The 22,273-nt window shown below is 45.6% G+C and overlaps 1 protein-coding gene across 5 annotated transcripts in view; it reads left to right on the top strand.

Moving 5' to 3' along the window:
• TCF20 (transcription factor 20) overlaps positions 1-22,273 on the top strand; it is a 531,880-nt gene that overhangs the window by 147,410 nt on the left and 362,197 nt on the right. For 4 of the 5 annotated variants that reach the window (XM_040359596.1, XM_040359600.1, XM_040359598.1 and 1 more), the window contains exon 3: positions 1,782-7,128. In XM_040359596.1, coding sequence (XP_040215530.1) covers positions 1,801-7,128 — 5,328 coding nt within the window. In that variant the 5' untranslated portion in view covers positions 1,782-1,800. Of the gene's footprint in view, positions 1-1,781; positions 7,129-7,680; positions 7,983-22,273 lie in introns of those variants that run through there. The other variant, XM_040359601.1, reaches the window with a different exon arrangement.

The following is a 22,273-nucleotide window of genomic DNA, read 5'->3' as shown; positions in this document are numbered from 1 at the left end:
TTTTTTACGAATTGCGGTGGACACATCGGACACTTTTACCACATTGTTGGGACCAATGACATTTAATACAGCTATCAGGGCTATAAAAATGCACTGATTACTGTATACATGTCACTGGCTAGGAAGGGGTCAACTATGTTCCCTTAGTGTGTGTTCTAACTGTGGGGGATGGGACTGACTTGGGGAGGAGACCAATCGTTGTTCCTATATACTAGGAACAGATCAGTCTCACCCCTGACAGAACGTGGGTTTGTGTGTTTACACACACAAATCCTGTTCTCGCTCTGTCGGGAGCAATTGCGGCTGCCTGGTACGCGCATCGGCTCCTTAGGGAAGCGGTGGGTGCCCGCCCTATACTGCGTAAAGCGTCAGCTGTACACCTCTAGCGATCTGCGCCATTCTGCCAAGTACAAAAAAAACACAAGGGGGCGCCAACTAAGTATACAGCATTGATAGGTATTTAAATTAAGTTAAAATACCAAATACAAGCTCACAACCATAGCATCAAAGGAGCCTGTCTACAGCCATAATGGGTATGCTGAAGCCAGTCTGCCTGGAGGAACCTCATGTAGCGACTTGCAGTGTGCTTGTCAGTTGGAAAGCTGAATTAGCCGATTCTGGAAGTCCAAGAACCACTTTAGAATGCAGAGACGGTTTTGGGCTGGCTGGTGGCTATGGTAATTTGTTTCCATCTTTGATTGGCTCCTTTCTCAAGCCAATCTTTTTGTTGGTTTGATAAAGGAGCCAATAAAAGCTCTGACATGCATTCACATGTTCCAAAGTGGTTCTTCAAGGATTGGCTGATTTGGCTTTCCAACTGACAGGCACGCTGCTAGCCACTACATGCGGTTTCTCCAGGCGGACTGGCTTCAGCATACCTGTTATGGCTGCAGATAAGCTCCTTTTTTTTTTTTTTTATCCTTCTGAGTTTCTATTTGACGTTTTAACTTTATTAAAGAGGAGCCCTGCCAATTATTTTTTTTAAGTCAGCCGCTACAAATACTGCAGCTGCTGACTTTTAATATTAGGACCCTTGCCTGTCCAGGGTGCCCGCGATGTCCTCACCCGAAGTCAATTTGTCCCTTCACTCCCGGGTGGAGGCGCCGGCATCTTCAGCAAGGGAGTCGTTAAGTGAAGCCTTGGGGCTTCACAGCTTGGTTCCCTACTGCACATGTGCGAGTCGCGCTGCGCATCCTCACTGGTCCCTGCTGTCTTCTAGGACCTGTGTCTCCCAAACGACAGCTGAGGAGCCAGGGCCAGACATGGTGTAGATTGCCAAGGAATCTTAGGCGATCTATCGCTGGAAGTGGGAGCAAATACCTAATTAATGCTGCACTTAGTTGGCACCACCTTCTGTTCCAATTGTGGTGTAGTACTTTCTTTACACTGGGAGAGAGAGAAACTTTCCAGCAATTTTTTCAATGTAAGAATTTCTCATGCACGGGAGCTTTGCATATCCCCGCTCTAGGGTAATATGCAATTAGCGGACCTCCAGCTGTTGCAGAACTACAAATCCCATGAGGCATAGCAAGGCTCTGACAGCCACGAGCATGACACCCAGAGGCAGAGGTATGATGGGATTTGTATTTTTGCAACAGATGGAGGTCTGCTATGTGCATATCCCTGCCCTAGAGTAACCCTACACATGCTGGGTATGGCAATGGATCCACCGCTTTGGGCGGGTTGTTTTTGAGCAGTATGAATTTGAAAGATTTACTTACTTGAATGTGATTTTAATATTTGAAACTTTTTTTTTTCAAATTATTAAATCTGTTTTACAGGGAGGAGGAGCTCCAAGCCATGCAGTCCTTCCGAGAACAAAGCAGTTACCATGGCAGTCAACAAACTTACCCACCAGAAGCTCATGGTCCTTCAAGGGTAGAAGAGTATAGCCCCAGACAGCAGGCACAGATGTTTCAAGGTAGCTATGGAGGTCGCAGAGGAACAGGAACACCTGCAGCAACTCCAGGGGAAAACTCCAGCTTACAGAGTTGCCAAGCTTATCGTAAAGATGCTGGAGACTTCTATTACTTACCCAACAAGGAAGAAAGTGCAACTGGGAGCCAGGCATCCCAGCGTCGACCTTCAGGACCTGTGCAGAATTATGGACCTCCACAAGGAAGTAATAGTAGCAGCACAGGCTTTGGAGCTCATTTTGGGAGAGAGGGGCATCACAGTCAATTTTCAGGTCCGCATTCAACAACTGCCAGCATTTCCCAATACTCACAGGATTTTCCAGGATCATTTTCTCCTAGTGGAGGCCAGTATCCATCTCATGTTCCTACCCAACAACTGAGACAACAGCTTTATCAGTCAAATCACCCCATTTCTCAGTCTGCCAACACATCTGCATCTACCGGGGCATCACATCTGCAGCAAATGCAGCGCTCAGCTGCAATTAGTTCTTCAGTTGGATACCCACTAAGAATGGGTCAGTATGGACATTATCAGTCTGCAGGGTCTTCTACTTCCTATCCCCCTCAGAGGTTTGGACAATCTGGAACAAACTATGAGGGCTACAGCCCAGGGGGTACGGGCTCTTCATACGAGAGTCCTATATCTGGATCATCATATGGCACTCAACAGCAAGGGTTTAGTAGCTACAGCCAGCATTTTAAAAACTTTGAAACAACTAAAATCCCTCAGGGGGGCAATCAGGGACAGCAACAGCAGAGTCCTCATGCAATGCAGTTTTCAAACTCTTCTAAATTATTAACACAAAGCCAAGCTGGACAATTTAACCAGTCTGAAGTTCCTGTGCGATCACCTATGCAGTTCCAGCAGAATTTCAGCCCCATATCCAATCCATCTCCGGCTGCTTCAGTTGTGCAATCACCAGGCTGCAGTTCAACACCCTCCCCTTTAATGACTAGCGGGGAAAATATTCAGTGCAGTCAAGGAAGTGTAAAACACACATCCAGAAACCGTATATTGCCAATGATGCCCCAGCTGAGTCCTAACACACAGATTGGAAATTATAAAGGTTTTGGAGTGGAAGGTCATCCAGATAAACGTTTAACAGATCCAGGTCTTAGTAGCCTTAGTGCACTCAGTAGCCAAGTAGCTAACTTGCCTAACACGGTTCAGCATATGTTACTTTCTGATGCTCTGGCACCTAATAAGAAGGGGTCTAAACGAACTTCTAGGAAGACGGACAGCTGTGCCAACTCGGAAACTTCATCCCAAGCAGAAGAACAGCTGAAGTCTCCAATGACAGAGTCTTTGGATGGCAGCTGCTCTAGTAGTTCAGGAGATCCGGACGAAAGGGTAAGGCAGCTTAGTGGCCAGAGCACCAGCTCAGAAGCTGGTTATAAGGGACCTCCTTCAGAAAAACCAGCATCACCTGTACAGATTTGGCAGAATGAACCTTCAGAAAAGACAGCAGATCGGGAACCTGACACAGTTCCTGAACCTGCAGAGTCATTTCAGGAAGTTCCAAAGCCCAGTGAGAAGTCAGTTGGGGTAATTGTTTCAATAGAAACCGTAACAAACAGGTTAGAGAAGGTCGTTGATGAAGTTTCAAAGCAAGTTGATGATTCAGCAGTAGAGTCCAACTTGCCTAAAACAACTAAGGAAACTGTAAACAGTTGTGCTAGCAGCCAAAATGGAGAATCCAGTGCTTGCGATTCTGTGTCTGCTACAGCAACCAATATATCTCAAACCGAATCATCTAGATCTCCTGTTAGTGCTGGGTTTGACATAAAAGAAGCACCCACACATTCTAAACATACCACAAATTTGCCCCAAAACACCAAAAATTCAGAGAGTGTTAATTTTGGCGCTCAAAGTGATCGAAAACCTGGAAGAAATGAGAAGTTTCCCAGTTTATTACAGGAGGTCTTGCAAGGCCATCATCAACAGGAAGGAAGATATGCTAGAAGCGTGCAAGAACACCCAGCAGGTGTAGGAAATTCGGAAGTGGTATTGAGATCCAATGTGCTTACAAGCCAGGCAAATGAGCTGTCTAATCGCAACATTCTTGGGAAAAATTCAGCACCTCATTTAGAAGCATCACTCTGGGGTCAGTGGGAAAGGAAATCCACTGCAGAAGCAAAACCTATAAATTTAGATTTTTCTACAGCCAGAAAGTTTGAGGCAGATGTGCCAGCCTCTTCCCATGAACCAAGTAGTGGTCCCTCTGAAAGAAGGTCTGTTATTTGTGACATCTCCCCATTAAGGCAAATTGTGCGTGAACCCAGTAGCTCTCATCTTCTTGGCACTGCACAAGAGAGGCCACCAGATGGCAGACCTGGACAGTCAGTTATCCTACCTAGTGGAATGTTAACCTTGGAAAAATCCAATTGCTTAGGTGGTATAGCCAACGTGGAAGATGTTGAATCCCCAAAAATGCACAGAAAGCGAATAGAGCACTGCATGTCATACAGCACCAAAGATTCTGTCAGGGGAAGTGCCAGTCCAAGATCTATGACATATGATCCCAACCAGGATTATAGTTCCCATAATATCCGGGTGTCAAATCCTAAAAGAGGAACTGGAAGATTGGGACCTAGAGGGAGATCGCCTGCACAAACTCAAGATTCTGGTGATAAGCTGAAAATGTCTCCAGTCAGAAGTCGAGGTACAACAGATATTCCTCACATGAATTCAACAGTGTGTCTTTCAGAGCGAGCGAGCAGAGAAGCTTTATACTCTGCTTTTTTTCAGAATACAGAGGGCTCTACCTTAGGCTACCATACAAATTCTAGATCAAGTTCCTATGGGGAACCTCATCCAGCATTCATGTCTCCTTTACATTACAAAAGACAGATTTACCAACAAGAAGAATATAAAGAATGGCTGGGGAGTTCAGCCCAGGCTATACTGTCAGCCTCACAGCATCGTCAAGAATTGCAGAGGAAAAGCCCCAGACAGGAATCGTTTCATGTTTGCAGTCCAGTTAGGAATGAAAATGAGGGCATGGGTTATAGTCAGGCAAGTTCATACCATGAAACCAGCAGTGTAGACTACAGTCGACAGCTGCGCATGAGTGAAGGCACTCCATCTAATATGATAAATGTAGAGTTGAAACGAAATAGCCAAAAGACTCCTCCTGGAGACTCTGCTAGCTGGCATTTGGGACACAAAGCTTCAACAAAGAAGGTAGGATCTCCAGTAGTTGCAAAGCAAAAGCCATTCGGCCCAAACAGGGAATCTGAACCACGTGGTAGCAGGTCTGGAGAATCAACTGAGCTTCCCCAACAAGGTTGCAGTGTGCATCAGCCAACAGGTACTGAGGAAGTATCACACCACAACCCTCTAATTATGAGAAGAAGAGTACGCTCCTTCATTTCTCCAATACCCAGCAAAAGACCGTTTCCTGATGATAAAGGAAAATCTGCTCATGATACTTCAAAAGATGGTCCTGAAAAAATGCATGCTGCACATGTGTCCTCATTGGATACTGACACTGGGTTTTCAGTCATGACTGAAGAGTCAACCAAATCTACTTCTGAACAGAGAAGTCCCACTGCAGTGTCATTATCAAGTCCAACAAAAACAAAAATTCTGCCTCCTCGCAAAGGAAGGGGACTCAAGCTTGAAGCTATAGTGCAAAAAATTACATCTCCTAATATTCGTCGAATTACAATTCCATGCACATCGGAAGGTTCCACTGAACCAGTAACACTTGATGATATTTTATCCCTAAAGGGCAAGGCATCAGATGGGGGTAATGGAACTGTGCAGGAGGTGACCGAAAGAACTGTTAATGATCTTCCAAGTATATCCTGCACCGATGAGATAAAAATAAAGGGGCTTTCGACAAAGTCTATGGATGTGTGGACTGTCCATGATAAACAAATTAAAAAGGAAATGGATGAACACTCATTTGAAAACAAAGAACTGCCACAAAGTTTAAGCCTCATACAGTCATCATCAAATCCCTTTATAAATACAAGAGGAAATTCTCCAGCCTTTGAACCAAAATCCCCTTTACAACAAGTTCAGCAATGTGAATTGGGAGATAAAGATATGCTTGCTGGTGGACCTTGTCCTGTTATTCCTAAACAGGATGTTGTACCTCAAAAAGGATATTTTCCATCTGGAAAAAAGAAAGGTCGTCCTGTTGGAAGTGTTAATAAGCAAAAAAAACAGCTTCAGCAACAGCAGCAGGCTCCGCAACCGCTGCAGGAACAACAGCAGGCTCTGCCAACTATTACAGGTGGGTTAACTTCTCCCTTCCCTGCTCCTCCTCCACAAGAAATGCTACAAGTATCAGAGCAGCAGTTTGAGTCAGAGCCTAAACCAAAAAGAAGACGCAAAGAGAGAAGGAAAGCAACAGGAACCACAAGGAGAAGAGGTAGACAAACTGCCCCTATAGTTGCCCCCTTGGAACCAGAAATCAAATTAAAATATGCCAGCCAAACTATCGATAAAACTGAGACCAAAGCCAAGTCTTTCTTTCCCTATATTCATGTAGAAAACAAAGAAGAATTGGGTTTGTCTTGTGTTATTATCAATGCTGAAGATGAAGAACAGCGGTGGAAAAAATTGACATCTGTACGCAAGGGCCAGAGGTCCACATCACCACAATCTACCGAAAGCAAAGTTCTTCCAATCTCAAGCTTTATGGTACAAGGACCAGTTGTTACAGAATCTGCATCTGTAGGACATCTTGTTTGTTGCTTTTGTGGCAAGTGGGCTAACTACAAGAACTTTGGAGATTTGTTTGGTCCGTTTTACACCCAGGAATATGCATCTACACTAAAAAACCCACCACCCAAAAAATCTGTGGAAACCGCTAAAAAAGTCAAAGTTAGGGACGAGGATGCTTCAGATGGCTCAAAATCTGATTCAGACGATGAACCTCAGCAAGTGAGGGAGCAGCGCAGCTTACCTGCTCATCCTCGTTTTAAACGTCGAAATCGTTCAGGAGACTGTACCTCATCTAGACATGCTGTACCATCCCGCAGAAAGACCACTGACTCTTGTGAACTGAATTCATTGGACTCTGGTGGAACATCCACTGCAGAAGGAGTTTCTGACCAAGGTTTTCAGATTCCCCAACTACCTCTTGACAGCAATGAATTCTGGATGCATGAAGGATGTGTCCTCTGGGCCAATGGTGTCTACTTAGTCTGTGGCCGATTATATGGTTTGCAAGAGGCTCTTGACATTGCCAGAGAAATGGTAAGTTGAGTGAAATGCTTGTATAACTATGCTAGATGTATCAAAAGGAATTGCAGTATACTTTCTATTCCAGTTATGTGTGCATTCAAATATAGAGCATCTAATGCAATTTATGTAATTTGTGTAGCATGAATCTGCCTTTACATTCTTTCAGGTTATGCACTGTAGGCCAGGCACAATTTTGTTTGATTGCAGTGATTTGTCAGCATTAGGGGCTTGTCTAAACTGCTGTCTCACTTGAATAAGTAAACCTGAAACTTTGTCTGCTGAAATGTTTCAGTACGATATATTGAGGTCACAGACTATATAATGGATGCTGTATGATTTACAAAACTTGTGAAGAACTTGGCTGTTTGAGAGCTAAAGAAAAGTTGACCTATATATTTAAATGGCTGTAGCTGTTGAAGTTCCATGTTTGAGCCTAAGTGAGGACATTTTGTGTCAATTTAAAAGTAAGGGTAAGTGTTCTTTTTATAGTAGCTCAGGCTTAGGACTTTTATATTGATCATGTGTCTTATAATCTTAAATTTGTAATTACATTGTGTCTCACAGGCAAGGTCTTCTACACTTGGCCACTTCTTGGTAGAAGAAAGGAGGATGGATTCTTAAGGTGGAAACCTATGGCTAGGTTCACACATTTCTGGCTGCAGTTTGCAGTCTGTAGTCTGGTGTGGTCTTGTTCAGGTGCAAACTTTTTTTTGTAATAAAAACAGACAATACAAATGTACAACAGCACCGCCAACATCTGGCCATTATCAGGGTAGGGACCTACGCAGGGGTCACAAGGCAGCATTACGAAACCAAGAAATATTAGATGATTTGCTAAAAAAGGGGGGGGATGGGGGTGGGACTTTGTATGAGGCATATGATAGAACTACCACAGGCCTCCATCCCTGTAAATGTATGAAAAAGGGGGAACGTTGGGACTTTAAATGAGATGCGTTTTTAGTAATATGCGATTAAATATATATATATATATATGGAATATAAAAAATGTTTCCATAAAAGCCAGGCTCAAAGTTGCCAACCAAAAAAGCACTAAACCGAATTAATCTGTCTAACTGTATGTAATTAAAAACAGAGGTTTAGTTGCATGTATTTGCAAATACCTGGTAAGCTGCAGGCCAAGCGTCAAGGCACTCTGCAGTCCTAGCTATGATTTTTAAAGCCTCCTAAAGAGGAGCACAGGCGTGCTAATCAATAGATAGGGGACAGGTGATAGCCTAAACCCGCCCCTACCTATAGTTGGTCAGGCAAAAAGGAGCACTGGAAAAAACAAAGGCAAAACATATTAGATGATTTGCGACTGCCATTAATATACCATCATCAATGAGCTGGCTTGGCTCGCGCTCCAGAGGAAGGTTGATACTTGACCATCTCACCTAAGTTGTCTTGCTGGCAAGGGTCGGTTTATCAAGACTTCAAGGGAGGTCATCAGAAAAGCTTCCTAGTCTGCTGCAGCAGTGGAGGGTTCTGCCAACCTCTTAGACTTGTATAAGGGTATCACGTTATTGACAAGTGTTTTCCATAGACCTATAGAGGGAAGTATTTTCCGCTTCCAGCATAGGACAATGGACTTCCTGGTATAGAACAGCAAGAGACCCAACAGGGTTCTTTCAGCCACCCTGGGCACCAGGTCCTCCACCAGCCCCAGCAGGCATATTCTTGGGGATGGAATTAGGGCTGTACCGATACTAGTATCGGTACCAAGCATTTCCCCCCGAGTACAAGTACTCGGGGGGGGGGGGGGGGGGGGGGGGGACGGAATGCTCCGATGCTTCACCTGATACCCAACTGTCCCTGTATCCTCCAGTTCCCCCCTCCGTTCTTCTGCTCTCCCCCTCTGCGCTCGGTGACACCCTCCATGTCCCCCTTTGAGCTCTGTCCCCCTCCATATCCTCCTCTGCCCCCTCTTTTGGATGGAGAGCGGAGGTAGGAGCCGCTAAACCCGGCTCCTACCTTTTCTGAATGAACAGTCGATCACGGACTCTGTCCATTCATATAACTGAAACATCGTAACCTGTGTTTACGATGCTTCAGTTTATGAATGGAGAGGAGCCTCTGTCTCCTGTCCATTTAATTTTCAGTGCAGCTGAGAAAGGGACTGGGGAATCTGTGTCCTTAGTCCCTTTCTGTCTCAAAGGGGAGATGGCAGAGGTCTGTTAAGACCCCTGATATCTCACCAAAGCCCCCAACAGGGCTAAAAAAAATTAAAACATTGCAATACATAATAAAAAATGAATTGTAAAAAAAATGAAAATTAAAGTAAAAAACACACTGACACTATCCACCCCCCTCCCCCCAAGAAAGCATTGTGGAAAAAAAAAAATACTATCAGAATCGGCGAGTATTTGAAAAAAAGTATCGTTACTTGTACTCGGTCTTAATAAAAGTGGTATCTGGACAACCCTAGATGGAACAATAGATACTTAGTAGTTCATTCACCTCCATAAGGATTTGTGACCAATAAAATAAAATTACCAGGCAGGACCAGAATATATGAATGTAGTCCCCAGGAGTGTGGTCCCAACGCCAGCACTCTAGGACGAGGGAAGACCTCATCCTGTGTACCTGTGCGGGAGCGAGATATGCTCTATGGACTATCTTGTACTGAATGAGGCAATCTCTCAGGGAAACAAGTATTTTAAATGGGAAGTCCCATACATCCTCCCAGTCCAGCTCCGGAACATCCCAGCCCCATTTCTGATGGAGCCTGGACAACTCAGGAGATGAGACTCGAGGGGAGATGTGCGTATAGCACGGAGGTGGGTTTGTTTGTACAGTCAAATCGCAAAATCCGCTCCGAGTCAGATTGCACCAGCTGCCTCTCGCCTGGTGGGAACTGAGTCCCGAAAGCATGGAACAACTGGACAGGGTATTGTGTTGAGATATTGAGTGATCAAAGGAGAAAATCGAGAGGTCTGAGAGAGCTTTATTATGGTACCTGGTCTATACCACAGGGTCTGGAATTTCGAAAAAGTGTTGTAGGTTGGGATTGTTCCAGAGAGGGGCGTTCGGGGATACCGCAGTCTAAGTATACTTTTCACAGGTCATGCCTTCCCTCCAAGCCCGAAGGGTGGTACACATAGAGGGGGTCAGGTCGTATGGAGCCTTTGGACCCCGCAGAAAGCCTCCACAGACAGGCAGAGTTGGATTTTTCCGGAACCAGCCACCAGCATGCAGTGACTAATTGAGCCGCAATGAAATATTTGTGGCAGTCTGGTAACACCAGGCCCCCTGCGAACAAGGGCACATTAGAGTGGTTACCTTGAAGCAGGGAGGAAGTGGGCCCCACAGAGAACTTTTTTTATTTAGTGGGGGGGGTGGGGGATTTGAGGATCGAATGAGGGGAGATACGAAACAAATATGTAAACTTGGGAAGGATTTTCATTTTGAGGTTGATACGACCCAACAGGGACAGAGGAAGATTGTCCCATGCTTTCAGCTTGGCTCTGACTGAGTTGACTACTGGGGACAAGTTCAGCGGAATGAAGTCGGCCACATTCCTCCAGCTATGTACCCCTAAGTATGTAAATTCATCCACCCATTGTAGCTGAAGAGAAGCCGAAGCCCCTCCTTTTTTTTTTTTTTTTAGCCTCCATCAATGGCAAGCAATTGCAACTTTGACCAATTGACCCTAAGCCCTGTCACCACCTGAGAATTTTTCTAGGACTGACACTGCCCCTCAGAGAGGAGCCAGCATCGTTTAGAAAAAGGAGGAGGTCCTCTGCATACAGGGCCACCCTCTCCTCCAGCCTAGCCAGTCGCAGTCCTTTAATGTGTGGCGAGACACGTAGTGCCTCACCCACTGGTTCCATGGCAATGGCAAAAGGGCCAGAGAGGGAGGACAGCCCTGCTGTTTACCCCTAGCAAGCTCAAAAACAAGAGACGGACAACCCCCCAAACAAATGGCAGCAGTTGACAAAAGATATATAGTCTGCAACCATTGAATAAACAATAGGGGAAATCCCGTTCTCCACAGATTTTCCCCCAAGAAAGGCCACTCTATCGAGTCAAAAGCCTTCTCAATATCGAGAGAGGCAACTACTCTGGTACCCAGATTGTCATGCTGTGCATGAAGATTAGTGAACAATCTACGAAGGTTAATATCTGTAGATTTGTGGGTCATAAACCTGGTCTAATCCGGGTCTATTAAGGAGGGAAGTAACGAGTTAAGTCTAGAAGTGAAAAGCTTAGTTAGAATTTTGAGGTCATTGTTGAGAAGCACTATAGGTTTATAAGAGGCACATCACTTTGGAACTTTATCAGTCTTGGGAATGAGAATAAATATGTGCATGTGCCATGGAGGGTGGGAGAAAGCCCTGCTCCAGGCAATGAGTAAATAGGGCAGCCAGCCAGGGAGCCAACATTCCGCCATGTGCTACATAGAAATCAACAGGAAGACCATCCAGGCCAGGAGCCTTGCCAGTGGACAGGGAGTGAATCGCAGCAAGAACCTCCTCGGTGCTCATTGAAGCAACTAGATGCAATCTTTCCGAGTCGGAGAGCCAGCCAAGGGTGATCGGATCCAGAAGGAATTCCAACCTCTCTGGGTCTAAACCCGTGGGTAGTGTAGTGGTATATAAGGATTGATAAGTCAAGAAAAACTTGCAAAATGGCCTCTTGGGAAGAGATGGCCTCACCCGTGGGATAGTGAAGGTAAGGAATCGCGGTACTCGGGATGTCATGATGGGACATCATTGCCGACAGCCTGCCATTCCTGTGCCCCTGTTTAAAGAACTTTTGCTTTGTAGTCTAACCTCTGTTAAGTGAAGGTGAAGACTGTGTTTGGATGCCTGCAACTTATCAAAGTTTTAGGCGGAGGGATCCAATCCATATTGTTCAGAAGCCAACTCCATCCCACCCTCCAATGCTGCAGTTTGCTACACCCTAAACATCTCGTGAGAGGATGACCCTTCATTAGAGTCCTTGGGGCTAGGGGGGTTTGTTCCGCTATGTCAGGTTGGGAAATCCATTGAGCACCAAGACGCCACATGGAGCCACTACGAGAGGAAGTGGTTTGCAGGGTTATCTTTAGGGGGCTGTAATCAGAGAGACGACTGGGCAAATAAGACGCATCTAGAACGTCCGTCAGCATAGAGGGGTTAGCGAAAGCATAATCTATTCTGGAGGTGGTTTTGGAAGAGGTGGAGAAACGTGAAAAGGTTTTAGTGGACGGAAATTTCCACCTCCAGACTTCAGTTACACCTGCAAAAAATTGCAGGGAAGTAGGGGGCAATCCTCTTCAGTATAGTATACAGAATTCCGGGCTTAAGGGGCAGCAGCACATCCAGTGCGGCAAAATAGTATTTAGTCGGCCACCAATTGTGCAAGTTCTCCCACTTAAAAAGATGAGAGGCCTGTAATTGTCATCATAGGTATACCTCAACTATGAGAGACAAAATGTGGAAACAAATCCAGACAATCACATTGTCTGATTTGGAAAGAATTTATTTGCAAATTATGGTGGAAAATAAGTATTTGGTCAATATTAAAAGTTAATCTCAATACTTTGTTATATATCCTTTAGCAATTACAGAGGTCAAACGTTTTCTGTAAGTCCTCAAAAGGTTGTCACACACTGTTGCTGGTATGTTGGCCCAATTCTCCATGCAGATCTCCTCTAGAGCAGTGATGTTTTCGGGGTGCCGCTGGGCAACACGGACTGTCAACTCCCTCCAAAGGTTTTCTATGGGGTTGAAATCTGGAGACTGGCTAGGCCAATCCAGGACCTTTGAAATACTACTTACGAAGCCACTCTTTCATTACCCGAGTGGTGTGTTTGTTATCGTTGTCATGCTGAAAGACCCAGCCACATTTCATCTTCAATGCCCTTGCAGATGGGAGCAGGTTTGCACTCAAAATCTCACAATGCATGGCCCCATTCATCCATTCATTCTTTCATGTACACGGATCAGTCGTCCTGTTCCCTTTGCCGAGAAACAGCCCCAAGATGTTGCCACCCCCATGCTTCACAGTAGGTATGGTGATCTTTGGTTGCAACTCTGCATTCTCTCTCCTCCAAACACGACCAGTTGTGTTTCTACCAAATCGTTCTACTTTTGGTTTCATATGACATTCTCCCAATCCTCTTATGGCTCATCCAAATGCTCTCTATCAAATCCCAGACGGGCCCTGACATGTACTGGCTTAAGCAGGGGAACACGTCTCGCACTGCAGGATCTTGAGTCCCTGGCGGCATAGTGTGTTACTGATGGTAGCCTCTGTTACGTTGGTCCCAGCTCTCTGCAGGTCATTCACTAGGTCCCCCCGTGTGGTTCTGGGATTTTTTTCTCACCGTTTTTGTGATCATTTTGACACCACGGATTAGATCTTGCGTGGAGCCCCAGATCGAGGGAGATTATCCGTGGTCTTGTATGTCTTCCATTTTCTAATTATTGCTCCCACAGTTGATTTCTTCACACCAAGCTGCTTGCCTATTGCAGATTGTCTTCCCAGCCTGGTGCAGGTCTACAATTTGGTTTCTGGTGTCCTTCGACAGCTCTTTGGTCTTCACCATAGTCAAGTTTGGAGTGTGACTGTTTGAGGCTGTGGACAAGTGTTTTTTATACTGATAAGTTCAAACGGGTGCCATTAATATAGGTAATGAGTGGAGGACAGAGGAGCCTCTTGAAGAACATACAGGTCTGAGAGAGCCAGAAATCTTGCTTGTTTTGTAGGTGACCAAATACTTATTTTCCACCTTAATTTGCATATAAATTCTTTCCAAATCAGACAATTTGATTGTCTGTCTGCATTTGTTTCCACATTTTTGTCTCTCATAGTTGAGGTATACCTATGATGACAATTACAGGCCTCTCATCTTTAAGTGGGAGAACTTGCACAATTGGTGGCCGACTAAATACTTTTTTGCCCCACTGTATATGCCTGCGAAGACATACCTCCGCTACCATAGCTTGTATACCAGTATTACAAATTTACCCAGCAGATCCGTGTGAACTGCATCAATGACACACGTAGAGACTTATGCACCAAGATGGAAACTCCTCTCGTATACATCGAGTAAGGGGCATGAAAAGCCTTCTGTACCCAGGGCTTTTTCAGAGCCATAGTTTACTGCCCACCAGGTGTGTCCCCTGCAGAACTAAAACTGCTGGACTATATTGTTTGACGTATTAAAAAAGAAGCACTCTCAAACTTGGAGTTGAGGCCATGCACATAAAAAGTATTCTGATCCACATGTGCCATAGTCGCTTCAGACAGAATAATTTGAGGAGATTAATAGTCGTCGAGCAGGCGACGCCCAGTAAGCAGCAGTGGAGCATGAGCCATTGTACATGAAACACAATATACACATGTAAAAAAAACTCAACTAAACTAAAACTTCCCAAGCACTGGGTGCTTATCCTACCAACCCCCACCACTCGCCAGAACATCATGGGGGAAGTCAGGAAGTGGTCTCTACCCAAAAACAAACAATACCCATAAAGCTAAACCTGATAACCAGGTCACTGAACTGAAGCTGCAGGTTTAACACTATTTATAACGTTCCTCCAGATAAGTGTAGAGTAACTGTAAAGATCAACAGAAGTTCCCTTAACTAAGTCAAACTGCGAGGGACAAGTGCGCATCCAGCATATAGGTGCACTTGCCATAGCTCCGGTACTTGTTAAAAGGAGAATAGGATGGGGAATTCAGGATGTGTATGATCTGTGCATCAAATATTTTTAAGCTATAGGAGACCTTTATTTCAGAGTGGCCTGCCAGCCATCAGCCTCCTGAATGTAAAAAAAAAACTAACTTTGCCGTCATGTTGGACCCGGAGTCGGCTGGGGTAAATTGTGACTGCCGTATTTCATATTTTTTGCTCTGAGCTGTTTACGGACATCATTGAAATTCTTTCTCTTCCTCTGTAGCTCAGCTGAGAAGTCAGGGAAAAGGAGGACAGAGGTTTTTCTGTATTTTTAATTTGGGATGTTTACAAGCTTCCGCCAGAATCCTGTCCCTGTCACGGTAATTCAAAAAGTGGACCAGAAAGCATCTGGGAAGGTTTCACCTGGATGGCTCGGCCTGTGGGTACCCAATGGGCTCTTTCAACCACATAGGTAAGAGTGACAGAGGTAAGATCCAGCAGGCTCTTAAAGGGCTCCTCTGCAAATTCCGCTGGGTGATTCCCCTCCTCCCCCTCAGGTAGGCCAAGGACTCTAATATTCCCCCTAAGCCTGTTTTCAGCATCAGATTTTGCGACGAGGGCCTTCGCTGTAACTCGGCAATGGAGGTGATGTGGGTAGCGGTGAGATCCTCAGTAGCCGATATTCTGGACTCAGACTCTGTCATGCGCCCCCTGGTTTTATCTAGGTCGTTCTTTATCAGGTTGCACTCTTCAGCAAGGTGGTCTCTGCGCATCAGCAGTGAGGTTCTGCTCTGTTCAATTTCTGCATGGATCGTGGTGATACTATCCTGTGGTAAGGGGACTGGGGCTGATGCCGCTGCCACTGGAGCGCCCCCCGGGTTCCATCTCCAAGTTGGCCAGTAAGGCCTAGAGCCTCCCGACCAAGATGGTGTCTGGTCGCGGTGAAGGTAGAAGTAAGCGGTTTCTGCAGCGGAGTGGACCTAGCCAACTTTAAGATGTGTCTTCTTCGAGGACTTCTGCACTGGGGAAGACACAGGAGGGGATCTGCAGAGCCTGCGACCAGGATAGTGTTTGCAAGGAGGCAGGTGATACCTTGGGCCTGGTCACAATTGTCATCTGTGTATCTCCAGCAGAGCAGGTATTAAGTTGTGGCTGAGCACTCCTCACTCACCCGGCAGGAAGATGGACAGGAGGGCAGTGATGTGGGGACTGTGAACCCGGGCCTAGAATGTGCACAGGCCTAGGCAGTGATGCAGATGGCGGCCATCACCAGGCCTCAGAAGGCCGCAGCTAGCTCCAACAGGCTGTGTTGGCCCAGCGGCTGTCCAAGCACCAGCAGTGAGGGAAGGAGGTGATGGGATGGACAGGGGTGACGGGTCTGTCCGCGCTCTGAAGCCCGGGATGGGGGGTTCACCGCCGTGAGTCCCAGGTCGGCAAGATGGCCGTCATCAACTAGGCCTCCACAGGTGGCGGCGGCCTTCCGAGAGGCGAGAGGGGTGGACAAGGATGGCTGTCCAAAGCCCTGGAGCCGCAGATGGTCATGACTCATACACAGATGTGAGGCTTTGGCCAGCTAAGATGGCGGCGGCTGCGAGTACAGACCGACTATGGCCGGGCAGATAACTCCTCCAGCGGACTGCAACTCTGCACAATTTATGGCCAGGGCAGAGCAGGAGATGGAGGGGGAACGGTCTGTAGGCAGTTTTGGTGCTCACCAGACCAGCGGATGCACGGATGGCAGATGATGGAAACCAGGATCCCTGGCGCTCTTCTGGATCACGTCCGCAGCTGCTCATATCAGGACACCCAGGTGCACATTTTTACTTGCATTCGTACATGAACGGAACTCAAAATCACACAGGACTCTTTTAAAATGGACTGTACCGCCCCACAAGTGTGAACCGGCTTCATTGAAAGCTGGCCAGGTTCACATGTTGTGCAAATCGGATGCAGTACAAAACACATCACATATATGTGAACCAAGACTTAAGCTTTCCATGCATAAAGAAATGCGGCAATAATTATCTCTGCATTTTCCCTTTCTGCAGCATCTTTTGGCTGCTTTGAGTTGTGTGATAAGCTTGTTTCTGTATTAATTTCTGCTCGGAACGAGGGAGCATAAGTGGAATGCATAAGGGTAGGACACTGAAAACAATAATACCTGTCTGCAGCATCTGTTGTCACTCTTACATTTGTGAGAGGGACAAAATGTTGAAATGTTTACATTGTTTACGTTGTGCACATGACAGATGCTTAAAGTGGAGATCCACCCAAAAATGGAACTTCCCTTCTTGGAACCCTCCCCCCCCTCTGGTGTCACATTTGGCACCTTTCAGGGGGGGGGGGGGTGCAGCAGATACCTGTCTAATACAGGTATTTGCTCCCACTTCCTGGCATAGATCACCTCGATCTACGCCACTTCCAGCGCCTACTCTGTTCCCCCGCTGTTTTCTGGGAAACGCACAGCTTCCAGAACACAGTGGTGGACCGGTGAAGACTTGCAGCGCGGCATGCAAAGTAGGGAACCGGGAAATGAATCTGCAACGCTTCATTTCCCAATTCCCTCACCGAGGATGGCTGCGGAGGCAGCCGAGAGCTGAGCGATGGCTCGGCTTCAGCTGAAAACGTTGCGGGCACCATGGACAGGTAAGTGTCCATTTATTAAAAGTCAGCAGCTGCTGTATTTGTAGCTGCTGGCTTTTAAAAAAAAAATGTTTTAAGTGGGACCTCCGTTTTAAATTTAAAATAGGAATGCTATAAATGTTTTTTTTTTTTTTTTTTTTTTATCGTATACAAGGGCAAGAAAAAGTATCTGAACCCCTTGGAATTAAAGGTTGTACACACTCATTCAGTAAAATAGAAATGAAAGACAAACTTTATAAACATGTACTGAGCCACATGGGCAGGACTGTACAGCCTGGCCAAAAGTTTTGAGAATGGCGCAAATATAAATTTTCATATGTTACTATAGTATACTGAAGTGTAATTGCAAGCATTCCTCAAGTGTCTAAGGCTTTTATTGGCAATTACATTAAAGCGGTGGTTCACCCTAATAAAACTTTTTTTTTCTTTCTATCATTAAATTAGGCATAGTAGCGCGAGCTACAGTATGCCTGTATTTATTTTTTTAGCCCGGTACTCACTGTGCAATCCTAGCGAGACGATTCCGACTCCTGGGCGTTCCTATCCAGAGGCAGCATGATTGACGGCCGACTATGGCGCGTCACCCTTCTCCGGAAATAGCCCAAATAGGACTTGGCGCTTCACGGTGCCTGCGCATAGTCTGTGCGCAGGCGCCGTGAAGAGCCGAGACCTACTCCGGCTATCTTCGGGGAGCGTGACGTGCCATAGCCAGCCGTCAATCATGCTCCCTCTGGATAGGAACGCCCATTCCCCGCGGGGAGTCGGAATCGTCTCGCTAGGATTGCACAGTGAGTACCGGACTAAAAAAATAAATACAGGCATACTGTAGCTCGCGCTACTATGCCTAATTTAATGATGGAAAGTTGTCAATAAGGGTGAACCACTGCAAATATTGATGCTTTGCATAAACTTAAAGCGGATCTCCACTCTAAAGTGGAGTCCCGCTGATCGGAACCCTCCCCCCCTCCGGTGTCACATTTGACACCTTTCAGGGGGGAGGGGGGTGCAGATACCTGTCTACAGACAGGTATCTGCACCCACTTCCGGCCCTACGATACGGGCAAAGGACGGGTTTTTCCTCCGCTTCCCGTCGCCCCCCCCGTTGTATGCTGGGAACACTCGGCTCCCAGCACACAGCGGGAGCCAATCGGCGGGCGCAGCGCGACTCGCGCATGCGCCGTAGGGAACCGGGCAGTGAAGCCGGAGCGCTTCACTTCCTGGTTCCCTCACCGTGGATGGAGGGGGGAGCAGCAGGGTGACGAGCGATCGGCTCGTCATCTGCTGCGATCACCGCTGGACTCCAGGACAGGTAAGTGTCCTTATATTAAAAGTCAGCAGCTGCAGTATTTGTAGCTGCTTGCTTTTAATATAGTTTTTTAGTGGCACATCCGCTTTAAAGCGGTGTTGACCCTTATTTTTCAAGACCTCTGTAATTCGCCCTGCCATACTCTCAATCGACTTCTGGGCCACATCCTGACTGATGGTAGCTCATTCTTGTATAATCATGCTTGGAGTTTGTCAGAATTATTTATTTTTATTTTTTTCCTTTCTTGGTCTCCCGCCTCTGAAGGATTGACCAAGTTCTAAATGGGATTAAAGTGGTTGTAAAGCAAAACATTTTCTGTCTTAATGCACACGAATGCGCGCATGGGAAGCCGCTTTCCATGGGGGAACTAGACAGAGGGGAGGGGCCTGAATAGAGGAGGTTCGCAGATGCTCTGTGCAATAGAATTGCACAGAGCAGATAAGTATAGACATGCTTTGTGTAAAAAAAAAAAAGTGTGTGTGTGTACATAATAAAAAAATATATCCATTTCCTTTACAATCACTTTAAGGTCTGAGGAGTTTCTAGCCATTGACCCAACATGTGTGGATCCCAAAGCCACTTGGTTGTTACTTTTGCCTTTAACCACTTGAGACCAGCGCTATTGACAAAAGACGTCAACAGCGCGGCTCTCAAGTGCCAACTGGACGTCTTTGGACGTCATTTAAAAGCATTACCCGCGCGCGAAACTGGGGGGGGGGGGGCGGGTAAACACTGTCCCGGCGCATCGCTCGGGAGCCGGTGCGTGTACCTGGCGGCCGCAATGTCCGCCGGGTACACGCGATCGTCGGTAAGACAGCAGGGACGTGGAGCTCTGTGTGTAAACACAGAGCTCCACGTGCTGTCAGAGGAGAGAAGACCGATCTGTGTCTCTTGTACATAGGGACACAGCATCGGTCACCTCCCCCAGTCACCCCCTCCCCCCACACAGTTAGAACACACCTAGGATACACATTTAACCCCTTCCTCACCCCCTAGTGCTAACCCCTTCCCTGCCAGTCACATTTATACAGTAATTAGTGCATTTTTATATCACTGATCGCAGTATAAATGTGAATGGCGCCAAATTTGTTTCAAAAGTGTCCAATGTGTCTGCCATAACGTCGCAGTCCCAATAAAAATCACAGATCGCCGCCATTACTAGTAAAAAAATAAAATAAAAAAAATAATAATTCTGTCCCCTATTTTGTAGGCGCTATAACTTTTGCGCAAACCAGTCGCTTATTGCGATTTTTTTTTTTATTTTTTTTACAAAAATACGTCAAAATACATATCGGCCTTAACTGAGAAAAAAAAAAGTTTTTATTTTAAAAAATATTGGGATATTATAGCAACAAGTAAAAATATATATATATATATATATATATATATATTTTTTTTAAATTGTCGCTCTTTTTTTGTTTATAGTGCAAAAAAATAAAAACCGCAGAGGTGATCAAATACCACCAAAATAAAGCTCTATTTGTGGGGAAAAAAGGACGTCAATTTTGTTTGGGAGCCACGTCGCACGACCGTGCAAATGTCAGTTAAAGCGACGCAGTGGCGTAAGCTGAAATTTCGCCTGGGAACAAAGGGGGTTTATGTGCCCAGTAAGCAAGTGGTTAAGGCAAGGTGCACTATCATGCTGGAAAAGGCATTGTTAGTTACTAAACTGGTCTTGGATGGTTGGGAGAAGTTGTACCATTCTTCATGGCTGTGTTCTTAGGCAAAATTGTGAGTGCACCCCCACTCCCTTGGCTGTGATGTAACCCCACACATAAATGGTCTCAGGGTGCTTTACTCTTGGTATGGCACAGGACTGATGGTAGTGCTCACCTTTTCTTCTCCAGACAAGATTTTTTCCGGATGACCCAAACAATCTGAAAGGGGATTTATCAGAGAATTGTACCTTTTGCAGAATATCAGTCTATCCCTGATTTTTCCTGGAGAAAAGTGGCTTCTTTGCTTCCCTTCTTGACACCAGCCCACCCTTCCAAAAGTCTCTGCCTCACTGTGCAAGCAGATGCACTTACACCTGCCTGCTGCCATTCCTGAGAGAGCTTTGCACGGTGTCCCGATTTTGCAACTGAATCAACTGTAGGAGACGATTCTTGCTGGACTTTCTTGGGTGCCCTGAAGCCTTCACAACAATTGAACCTCTTCTTGAGGTTCTTGATGATCCAATAAATGGTTGATTTAGGTGAAATCTTAGTAGCTGCAATATCCCTGCCTGCAAATCCCTTTTTGTGCAAAGCAATGATGACTGCACGTTTCCTTGCCAGGAAACCATGATTCAGAGGAAGAACAATGATTTTAAGCTTCCAGTCTGTTTTAACTCAACAGCATTAGTGTTTTGCAGCCTTGTCTACATTGACACCTGTTTTTTTTTTTTTTTTTAATCACAATTGTTTATTACCTTCAACAATCCATACAACATTGTACATTCTTATGTTCCATCATTTACATAAGACACAAATGGACATTGCAGGAAAAAAACTAGACAGAATTGTCTTATCAAAAATGTATCAATTATTCTACCCCCCCCCCCCCAAGAAAGAAAGTAAGTAAATAAAAATAAAATAAAATGAAAAAATAAATAAAGGAAAGACTGGAAAAAAAAAATTAGTAATTCACCCCCCCCCCCCCCTTCCACACCGCCCCTAGCTACAATGGAGTATGTCTACTCTTTCCCTACATACTCAATTCCTTCTACTTGAATCATGTGTTCTCCTACTGTGTCCTTCTATACCCCCCCCAAGAGGAGGGGGAAAAAAACCTTCCTACTTCCAAAGAGGCCACTGATGGCCATTGTGTCAGGATTTTTTTTACATAAAAAGAACATTTTTCCCCCTTCCTTCCCTTTTTATTCACACACCTATAGTGCCTCGTTTTTGTTAATCACCCGTGATTATGTGTCGACCCTCGTGGCCTATTTCCTCAACTTGAATAACAAACAAAAAAAGAAAAGAGGAAGAAGGGAGCGGAAAATCCCCTTTCCTACTTCCATGTTGTTTTATTTGTCCTTTCCCCCTCTGCCAAAACCACATAGGAGGCCACTAATGGCCATGGTGTTGAAAATGAGTAATTGTACCTCATGAAAAAAATAAAAAACTTCAACCGTGTTACCTTCAAACGGTCGTCCGGACCTACTTCCCCTCCACCTTTAAGTGACATACCCCCCCCCCCTAATCCCCCCCCCAACTAATAATCGTATAAAATAGATATATATATATATATATATATATATATATATCTCTATCTCCTCTTGGTGACAGTGTACAACCTATATCTTAATTCTACTTTAAGTCCCTCCCCTCCTATATGTGCCCTAATCCTTTTCCTCCACCCCCTACCCTCCCTATTTCAACATGACTAAACTCCCTCTCTCTCTCTCTCTCCTAATTGGGGGGAGACGTCCTACTCCACACCATCAAAGCTATAAAAAAAGAAATTCCAAAGGCCAAGGGGGACACCCGGGGTGAGTACTCTCCCATTTTATTCAACCTATCCCATATTGACAAGGAATTCTAGGTCAAGGGAGATGTCCATTTCGAAAATCCTCTTGACATACTCGGGATCCAAGGGGCCCCTGCCAGGTTCCTCCC

Source organism: Rana temporaria, chromosome 7 (genome assembly GCF_905171775.1).
Source record: "Rana temporaria chromosome 7, aRanTem1.1, whole genome shotgun sequence".
NCBI lineage: Eukaryota > Metazoa > Chordata > Amphibia > Anura > Ranidae > Rana > Rana temporaria.
Note: the sequence above shows the minus strand (reverse complement) of the source record. Positions and strands in the feature narration are given on the sequence as shown.